Source organism: Cherax quadricarinatus, unplaced genomic scaffold, assembly GCF_038502225.1.
Source record: "Cherax quadricarinatus isolate ZL_2023a unplaced genomic scaffold, ASM3850222v1 Contig832, whole genome shotgun sequence".
Taxonomy (NCBI): Eukaryota; Metazoa; Arthropoda; class Malacostraca; order Decapoda; family Parastacidae; genus Cherax; species Cherax quadricarinatus.
In genome coordinates, this window is record NW_027195858.1 from 98,602 (window position 1) to 109,456 (window position 10,855).

The 10,855-nt window shown below is 43.3% G+C and overlaps 1 protein-coding gene across 1 annotated transcript; it reads left to right on the forward strand.

Moving 5' to 3' along the window:
- Positions 1-388: 388 nt before the first annotated feature.
- On the forward strand, positions 389-9,320 carry LOC138851517 (putative uncharacterized protein DDB_G0290521). Its single transcript, XM_070080714.1, has 3 exons — positions 389-643; positions 905-986; positions 9,127-9,320. Exons 1-3 carry the CDS (start codon positions 389-391, stop codon positions 9,318-9,320), a joined length of 531 nt encoding a protein of 176 aa, XP_069936815.1.
- Positions 9,321-10,855: the final 1,535 nt, after the last annotated feature.

Sequence of the window (10,855 nt, forward strand, 5' to 3'; positions counted from 1 at the left end):
CTATACTAAAGAAAATAAAACATTTCAAGCATTTAGTTAGACACAACAGTTATCAAAGTTTGCTCCCGTTCAAAAATTGTTTGATTTTAATCAAGGAAAAGTGCTAAAGCAGTACGGGTCATATAGCACCTGGGGAACAGAGGGCATTCAGATTTGATGTAAGCAAATCGAGGAAGAGCTCAGTTCCTTGGATCTAGAGCTACTCACCGGCATCAAGGCATAATAACACAGTAATGTAAAACTCTACCTGATCATTTCGAGATTAAAAGTTGCACACGGCACCAACACTGTTAATAATCTTATCTCAGGTAGGACACGCTAGGCTGCAATTTTTAAAACCTATCAAATTTTTTTTTCTAAAGTAGTATCCAGGAAACTATTTTGAAGAATGATCAATAAAAGTGGACAGATGCGCCTCCCCTCAAGCTCCCCCTCCCCCTCCTCATCCCCCTCAAGCTCCCCCTCCCCCTCCTCCTCCCCCTCAAGCTCCCCCTCCCCTTCCTCCTCCCCCTCAAGCTCCCCCTCCCCCTCCTCCTCCCCCTCAAGCTTCCCCTCCTCCTCCCCCTCAAGCTCCCCCTCCCCCTCCTCCTCCTCAAGCTCCCCCTCCCCCTCCTCCTCCCCCTCAAGCTCCCCCTCCCCCTCCTCCTCCCCCTCAAGCTCCCCCTCCCCCTCTTCCTCCCCCTCAAGCTCCCCCTCCCCCTCCCCCTCAAGCTCCCCCTCCCCCTCCTCCTCCCCCTCAAGCTCCCCCTCTCCCTCTTCCTCCCCCTCAAGCTCCCCCTCCCCCTCCTCCTCCCCCTCAAGCTCTCCCTCCCCCTCCTCCTCCCCCTCAAGCTTCCCCTCCCCCTCCTCCTCCTCCTCCCCCTCAAGCTCCCCCTCCCCCTCAAGCTCCCCCTCCCCCTCAAGCTCCCCCTCCCCCTCCACCTCCCCCTCAAGCTCCCCCTCCCCCTCTTCCTCCCCCTCAAGCTCCCCCTCCCCCTCCCCCTCAAGCTCCCCCTCCCCCTCCTCCTCCCCCTCAAGCTCCCCCTCTCCCTCATCCGCCCCCTCAAGCTCCCCCTCCCCCTCCTCCTCCCCCTCAAGCTCTCCCTCCCCCTCCTCCTCCCCCTCAAGCTTCCCCTCCCCCTCCCCTCCTCCTCCCCCTCAAGCTCCCCCTCCCCCTCCTCCTCCCCATCAAGCTTCCCCTCCCCCTCCTCCTCCTCCTCCCCCTCAAGCTCCCCCTCACCCTCCTCCTCCTCCTCAAGCTCCCCTCCCCCTCCTCCTTCCCCTCAAGCTCCCCCTCCCCCTCCTCCTCCCCCTCAAGCTCCCCCTCCCCCTCCTCCTCCCCCTCCTCCTCCCCCTCAAGCTCCCCCTCCCCCTCCTCCTCCTCCCCCTCAAGCTCCCCCTCCCCCTCCTCCTCCCCCTCAAGCTTCCCATCCCCCTCCCCCTCCTCCTCCCCCTCCTCCTCCCCCTCAAGCCCCCCTCCCCCTCCTTCTCAAGCCCCCCCTCCCCCTCTTCCTCCCCCTCAAGCTCCCCCTCCCCCTCCTCCTCCTCCTCAAGCTCCCCCTTCACCTCCTCCTCCCCCTCAAGCTCCCCCTCCCCCTCTTCCTCCCCCTCAAGCTCCCTCTCCCCCTCAAGCTCCCCCTCCTCCTCCTCCTCCCCCTCAAGCTCCCCCTCCCCCTCAAGCTCCCCCTCCTCCTCCCACTCAAGCTTCCCATCCCCCTCCCCCTCCTCCTCCCCCTCAAGCTCCCCCTCCCCCTCCCCCTCAAGCTCCCCCTCCCCCTCCTCCTCCCCCTCAAGCTCCACCTCCCCCTCCTCCTCCCCCTCAAGCTCTCCCTCCCCCTCCTCCTCCCCCTCAAGCTCCCCCTCCCCCTCCTCCTCCCCCTCAAGCTCCCCCTCCCCCTCCTCCTCCCCCTCAAGCTCCCCCTCCCCTCCTCCTCCCCCTCAAGCTCCCCCTCTCCCTCTTCCTCCCCCTCAAGCTTCCCCTCACCCTCCTCCTCCTCCTCCCCCTCAAGCTCCCCCTCACCCTCCTCCTCCCCCTCAAGCTCCCCCTCCCCCTCCTCCTCCCCCTCAAGCTCCCCCTCCCCCTCCTCCTCCCACTCAAGCTTCCCATCCCCCTCCCCCTCCTCCTCCCCCTCAAGCTCCCCCTCCCCCTCCCCCTCCTCCTCCCCCTCAAGCTCCCCCTCCCCCTCCTCCTCCCCCTCAAGCTCCACCTCCCCCTCCTCCTCCTCCTCAAGCTCCCCCTCCCCCTCCTCCTCCCCCTCAAGCTCCCCCTCCCCCTCCTCCTCCCCCTCAAGCTCCCCCTCCCCCTCCTCCTCCCCCTCAAGCTCCCCCTCCCCTCCTCCTCCCCCTCAAGCTCCCCCTCCCCCTCTTCCTCCCCCTCAAGCTTCCCCTCACCCTCCTCCTCCTCCTCCCCCTCAAGCTCCCCCTCACCCTCCTCCTCCCCCTCAAGCTCCCCCTCCCCCTCAAGCTCCCCCTCTCCCTCCTCCTCCCCTTCAAGCTCCCCCTCCCCCTCCTCCTCCTCCTCCCCCTCAAGCTCCCCCTCCCCCTCCTCCTCCCCCTCAAGCTCCCCCTCCCCCTCCTCCTCCCCCTCAAGCTTCCCCTCCCCCTCCCCCTCCTCCCCCTCCCCCTCCTCCCCCTCAAGCTCCCCCTCCCCCTCCCCCTCAAGCTCCCTCTTCCCCTCCCCTCCCCCTCCTCCTCCCCCTCCCTCTCTCCCTCCCCACTTAAGTGACACTTAAGTGTCACTTAAGTGTTACTTAAGTGTCACTTAAGTGTCACTTAAGTGTCACTTAAGTGTCACATACAAACAAGTTTAAGTTATATAATTCTCAATTTAAAACTCACATTGTTGACAGTAAAAGTCAAGTTGTCTTTGAATTAAGATCTTCAGGAATAAAAGTTTGAAGCCTATTTAAGAAATTCTCCAGTAACTGTTCAGAATCCAACGATTCCGAGATTTTAAACAATTTCCGAAATATTTCAAATTTGCTGCTACAGAGATTTAACTTACAAGATGTCATTCTTGTTATGGAATGTATCATTGTTAATATATTGAAGCCGAAGACAAGACCTTTCTTAATGAATGGAAATCAATATTTCTATTAGTTTAGTAATATTGCAAATTGTGATTTACAATACTCATAACAACAGGAAACTTACTTCTCCCCGCCCGAAAATTTGAAGTCAAACAGAAAAGTAATTTTCCAGTTATTGCACTTTCAGTGATTTATTTTTTACATTGGCATATTTGTCCGAACAAAAAAAATAATTATAATGGGTAAGATGAATCAACCATTAAACATTAAAGCAATTATAAAACTGGTAGACTCAAATATATTTAAATGCGATTAAACGTGAAAAGAATCACATTGTTTTACGCACGAAAAAGTGGCAGATGTTCACCTGCAATTGAATTTTACTCACAACTATGATCGAATCAGAAGGCAACTTTTTTTTAACGACGGAAGCTGCACCGCAGGAAGTTTTGGGAGTTATCGAAGCCATTCCAGGATGCACGGAATGGATTCGAGAACTTAGGTCATCGAGGGCTTACACATGCAAGTTGTACCAAGAGTTTTGTCCTAGTTACTGTAAACAATCGTTAAAGAATCGAAGTTGTTTGGGTGAGGCTTTCTTGGTTTATGAGAAAACATAAGGAAAATGTTGGAGGAAAAAAATATCAGGCAATCAATTATAGTTGCCCTTCGGGTATACAAAATGCTTGTGTTAGTGGAGAATGAAAGTGTGTGTGTGTTGCTCACCTTTAAGAACTCACCTGTATAGGATTGCAGGGGTTGAGAGTAGTAGACAATGCGGCTGAGCGGCTTCTCAAAGGATGCCGCCTTTTCACACCTAAGTGTGAAATTTCACACCTCAGTGATAGTGCCGCCCCTATAAGCTATTCATTGAGATACAAACACACAAATTTGAATATTGTCTGACTTATAGAATTCACAAATAACACCTTATCTCCATCTCCCAATGCACTCCCATCCGATTTTTTATAATTATGTTCATTTTCAATGCTAGATTTGTCCAATTTACCAAAACGACCTTCTGAACTTTGTATTTTAAATTCGAGAAATTTATCAGAACCCTGATTTACTGGTAATACTTCACAGGTGCGTCTAGCTGCTATAGAGGATTTAATAATGACGTGTCCTGGTAATTTTGGGAATCCATCAGTTATCGAATGAGTATAACTGGGCACGGGGGCGTTGATACAGAGCACCAGCCCCCCCCCCCTGGTATAACGTATAGAGCACCAGCCGACATATTAACGTTATGAAAGCTATCAATAGATTGAAGATAATTAAAAGTTTCACTTTCTTAAATTATTAATTTTCAATCGTTTCAAACCATTTTTTCTGCTTCTTCCAGACAATAACTTTTGTCCAACATTCTTCAATGTTTCTACACTTCTATTCCTCGCTGAATTTTTCATTACAGTACTACTAACGTCTTTCAACATATTATGTGCATATTGCAATATTTCCGGGGCAAAGGTATTCAATAAGAATGGTAATACTTTTCTGGCCCCCCGCCCCTCCCTCTAGCTTTATATAATATGATATCCAAACCTCCCTCTTTTACCCTAAAAGTATCTAAGAGTTTCAGGAATGATTCCACTGAAGGAGGGGAGAAACTGGTTCTCATCTTGACGGTTCGTTCAATATTAACTCAACTTGATCATTCACTCTCGTTTTATAGGTCTTAAATGTAGTACACATACAGTAGAACACTTGTCATTATATTGAATTAACCTTCCTTTCTGATCAGCGAGCTTAATACTCACTTGATCAATTATCTTTTTATTAAGTGGTTTGTACATTGTGGGATCATAATTAGATCTTAATGTATTAATATCAACTACTCCCAAAAGAGATACCAACTGATGCCCAAAAATAATGGGATCAATCAAATCACTATATATTAGCATATAATTAATGCCTGGTTCAGGATCGGGTGGGTTTACTTCCTTCACAAAAGACTCGTTACAAATAACCTCATTTTTACTGGTAAAAACATACAAGACTTCATTACCTGAGAACCTCAACATATCACATCATTATCTATCAAATTTCAACCCCACATAGCCACTTTTAATATTCAAAGGTAGTATTGTTTTTTTCAAGTTAATAACCACTTTGTTTATTCCGGGATGATAAGTTAACACAGTTGAATTTTTGGGGATGATAATACCTGTTGACTTTTTAACTTGACTTATCATATTTTCATTAATATCCTAATTTATTGCTTCTAAAATCCTTGCCATATCACCTCCAATAATTTTGCTCATATCAATTTCGTGGATAAATTTATTTACAGTAGATTTCTCACATTTAATATATATACTCAAATTCTTTTGTGATTAGATTTAGATTTTGCCACCGAAGTGGCTAGTTTATTGTGCACCCCATATCCATCCTGTGGACGGTAGCGCAAGAGCACATGGATACACAAAAGGCCTAGGAACTAGGCCCCAAAGAGTTAACAGGAATACATATGGATTTATATCTACATATCTATAGCTCACTTATCTGTTACAAGCAAATTTAGGAAATTTGCTTATTTTTATGTCTGTCTCTGTATTCCTCAATAAGTGGACAATTAAGCACATAGTGTTCAAGAGAGTGACCATATGCCTGAACACATAATTTACATTTAGTTTGATCATCATCTGTGTGTCTCCCAAACTGCCAGAAGTACTTGTAACCAAGCCTAAGCCTGGCCACTACAACATCAGTCCGTCTGTTCACATTGCAAGTTGCTCCATAAACATACTTATCTACGTTCATGTTATCATAGTGGGTTATAGATTTACTCAGGCTTCTAACTGCATTCCTATAACAATCATTTTCATTATTTACTTCTCTCCTAATATTATTCCTAATGTTAGACACAGTTATACCAAAGTTATATTCTACATTCTCCTTCTGGGTACTCTTCTTGGCTAACATATCAACTTTATCATGAAGGAGTAATCCAATGTGTGATGGGATCCATAGCAATTGTACATTAATTCCTTTGTCCCTAATTTTTGAGTATCTATACCTGGCTTCTCCAATGAGCATGTTGTTGGAGTCATTATATGAGTCAAGAGCCTTCAATGATGATATAGAATCAGTAATGATGATAGAGTCAAGCTCAGTGTCATAGGTTAACTTTAGCGCCATTAGGATTGCAAACAATTCAGTATACATTGTAGACGGCCAGTTGTTAATTCTTATGCCTAACTCAACAAATTTATTATAGTTCTTAACTAGGGAGGTGGCAAGAAGAGCAGATGCAGCCCGGCCAGAAGACTCCTGTTTAGATCCATCAGTGCATATAACTTGTGATAACTTATTACTATCAGCTAGGTGATAAATTTCTTCTTGAGCAGTTGCTCTAACGAGTGATTTAAGGAAGGGATTACTAGCAATGATCTTCTTGGGAGGAACTTGCAGGTATGTGATACTAAATGAACACATCTTCCACGAAGGGGTGAAATGCTCTTGTTGCCTACAGTGATACAGTTCATGCAGGTTATAAAACTTAATGCAATTGCATGTTTTCACAATCCATTTAGATCTGTGTGTATTTACCTCTAGACACTTTGTAAGATTCATTGTGACAGTGTCTGGTTCATTTCTCAACATTCTAATACCGAGTACAGTGTTAATCTCAACAACCCTATCACTGATACTAGAAATACCAAGCTCCTTCCTCATGTTAAGAACTTTTGTAGATCTGGGACAGCCAAGAATAATTCTGAGAGCTTCATTTTGCATTAACTCCAAGGGTCGGAGAGAACTTTCTCTAGCTAATATCAACATGGGAGCAGCATAATCAATTAAGAACCTAACATGGGCTATGTACATCATTCTCACGATTCTCACATTAGCACCATAGTTGGGGTTGTAGCCAGCAACAGCTTTGAGAGCATTTAGCCTAGCTTTGCATTTCTTATTTAGTTGTGGTATAGTGGATTTGTTAAAGGGTACATCTACACCAAGATATCTGTAAGTTTTAACGTAGCTAATGATTTCACCCTGCAAATAGATGGGTGAGGGATGTCGTTTGCTTGTTAATATCTTTGTTTTAGAGGAAGATATTATGAGGCATATGTGTCGGGATAAATTATATTTTTCAGAGCAACCTCATAATCAATTTTATTATCTATTATAATAGGATCATATAATTTATTAATGAATGCCGACGGTGTATGGTGGGAACTAAATCAACACTGAAATTGCAACAGATGTATGGAAGTTGTTGAGCCATCTCGTCACAGTCACTCTTATAACCCAGACTGAGTAAAAACACATAATCATAAAGCTTATATACTTACCTATTATGCTATGCACGGTGATTCCTCATGCTTGTCGCCGCCTCCTCCTTCATGCAATAACTGAGTTCGCACTTTTGGATTCCTTACAAAATGGAAATGTATACCTGACACATTTAATAAATGCTTTATTTTTGATAAGTAATCAGAATCGATTCTTTTCTCCATGATTTCACATTATTTTCGGATAAAACATTTATTTTTTTAATAATATTACATTTAATTATGGGGGTAAGAAGGTCACCATTCTCATCCCAACTCACCCAAGGATTCATTTGCAATAATACCAACATTGATTTCAAATATTCTATATTTCGTGCACTCACTCTTATGTGCATCAATGTTGACAAATCTGGGGTTTTCTGAGGTTTCACCGAAGCAACTGCAGGTGGGTTAAGTTCTCTTACAGGGTTTCGCTTAATCTTGCGCTTCAAGCATCCACCTCCTTCTAAATTCCCTTCACCCCCCGATTTTACTATCTCGAGGGTTTTCCGATTCATAACTGAAGTCGGTACAAGATAGAATTCTTTCATGATTTACTAAACAATCTTGAAATAATATCTACTGTTAGAGGTAATATAATGCTTAGAAGATTTCCACCTCTGATACTCAACAAATATTTTTTACGTTGAAAACCAATTTTCTTACAAGCTAATGCTTTAATCTCGTTCTTGTATTTTTGAATATTTTAGGATCTAGCGGTATTTTATTCTTGATCAAATCCTTAAAAAACTCACTGATACAACTTATATGTGTTTTCTTAAACTGTTGTAATAAACTTTTTTGTTGATTGTGAGGGAGACTAGAACGTAAAGTAATTAATTCCTTAATTTTCAACAAATCTTCTTTCTTGACCCACGAATTAAAAGTTGGATCATAACCTTAATAAGATACCAAATAATGCGTAATTCCACCATTTTTTTTTCGTTTCAATACTCTGTGGATAATATATTCTGGAGGTGGTATGACTGGGGTCAATTCTTCGCGATAAAATGATCCTTTAATCTTTTCACCTTTTAAATCTTCCAAATGATATGTTGTTATAGGTTGAAACTCATTAATTCTATATATTTTAAATATTTCCTCTGTATTTTGTGTGTGAAACCCTCGGTTTATACTATATTAAAATACAGAATACTGTAAACAAACATAATTAAACTTCTGATGATCAGAGGTGTTGTATGAATGTGCAATATTAAATAAAGTAGTTGGTTTCTGAGAAGAATTAAAATAATGTACTAAGTAAAACAAGTTATTAGATAACAAATTAATCAATATAAAATATAAGAGAAATTTGTAGTTACCAGAAAAGGAAATATGTTAAAGTTATTTCAGAATAAACAAATTAGTTGAAGAAACACTTTTATTGATTCCAGGTTTAAGTTGCTGATATTAAAAAATTCCAGAATTCTTAAATCCAAAGCATTCTGCTCTGTAGCTATATTGTTGCTCTCATCTGAATTCAGTAAATGATTATGAAACTCATCTGAGTGAAGGTTCAGAAAAAATATTTTAATTTTATTTGGGAGTAATTATTATGCAATAATTAAGGTCAGCATTTTTTAATATTGTAACTCAGTTGACTTTTACAGAGAACTTTGTGAAACAGGATTTACCATCAAGAGAACACTTCTGTTTGCCAATCATGAATTCTCTCCTTTCCAGGTGCTCCACAACTCTTCTGAAAATCTTTTCCATAACCTTGCATACTATGTACGTCAGTGACACTGGCACGTAGGTCACTGTCACATATCTGTTCTTTTTTTTAAATATTGGGACTTCATTCGCTATTTTCCAGACCTCTTGCATATGTCATGTTTCAGATAACTTGTTGAAGATCGTTGCAAGTGGTTCACGCAGTTCCTCGACGACCTTTATCCGAGGTCATGAAGAGATGTTGTTTGGTCCCATTGTCTTTGTAGTACTTAACTCGCTCAGCACTTTCTTCGCCTCTCCTCCTGTTGTGTGTACTGTATCCAGAACACATCAACTCACTCTCCCTCTTTATCTCCATTGATTCCAATGTAAATATCTCCCTTTTTTTTGTTTAGCTAATCACAGACTTGCTGATCATTCCTAGTAAGCTCACCTCCTTTCTTCTTCAGCCTTATTTACTTATCCTTCGCAGTTTTCTTTTTTTCTCCTGTGGCTGCTCGTCAACTGTGACACAAATTAGGTTGTCACTCCAAATTTCTGTTCAACCTCTCTTTTAATTCACATATATATATTTGTTTCTCGTTCTACTGCTTATTTCTCTATTTTGTTGTATTCTTTGGTTACAATTTTTCTTCCACGTTCTTACTCGTCTAACTTTTTCCTCTGGTACCTCATTGTGTTCCAAGTGCTAACACTTCTTTCCTCTGCTTCTTCTGTTTCTGGGTATTTATTTTCCTTCAGACAACTGGCACTTGCCTCCTACATGCTCTATTGTTTTTCTCCCTGTCTTTCTGTCAAGCTTCTTTATTTATGAAGTCTTTCATGATCAATAGTTTTGTACTATCAATGTGAGGGAAAAATTCAACAGATAGGAGTAGCGAGCGAGTATATGGTAACTATAATTTGATTGCCGGCTGCTTGTTAGGTAGGGTAAGTCTAGCTCCCGCTATCTTGCCCCCGCTGTAGCGCCCCCCCCCCCCGTTTTCCCCCCACCCCGAAAGGTGACGTGTGGGGCTCCGACCAGACAGTAATCACTCGACTCACAGCTCCCAGCACAACTGTAAGTACAAGCCCTGCTCCTATTCTAGTGGACTTATTGGTTGAAAGCTTCACTTTTGACCAATAATAAACTTAGTCCTTTCAGCCTTGATCTCATGTTAGATGTTTCAATAATCACCACGTCTTTTAGGTATTGTACTTATCATGGAGAGTGATTTCTTAAGCAGTGGGTAACCTGTCTCTTTCCAGCTTGGAATGACAGATTGGGTCACCTGCCAACCAACGAGAAGTATTGAAGGAGACGGGCTGAAACAGCCCAAGAGACGTCACATCTTATGCCTACCTGATTACATAGGCCACCGCAGGACATAACCCCTCATGTTTGCAGTGGTACAAAACCTGCGTTCCTGTCATCTGGACTGACTATTCAAGGCTAGAGACTCTGTGAAAAACTGGCCGTTGGGTTGTCACCAACACCTGTGACCCCCCTACCCCCACAATCATCAACAACGGCTATAATCTCGTCAAGACTGTGTCAACATCAACCAGACACCCAAGTTTAATTGTATATATTAGCGTTGAATTCAGATATCATTTATATTTTTCATTTTTCTTTAAAGTAGGATAAATATTTCATATTTAAGTATTTTATATTTTCTAAATAATAAAGTGTTTATGTTTGTCAGTTTTTATTCTTTTTCTATTCATTAATTTTCCTGAGGAGGAGCCAGCCTTGGTAATACTGACTGAAGTTGTTACAGGGCTGAGTAAGCCTTCACACGGATGACAAGCGTCAGATGACGGTCGTATTTGGTTCCTCGTTTATTTCTTAATTCTCTAAGAATTTATCTCCACATGGAAGGTCAGCCTCAACACCTTTGTGATTGATGTGAATTT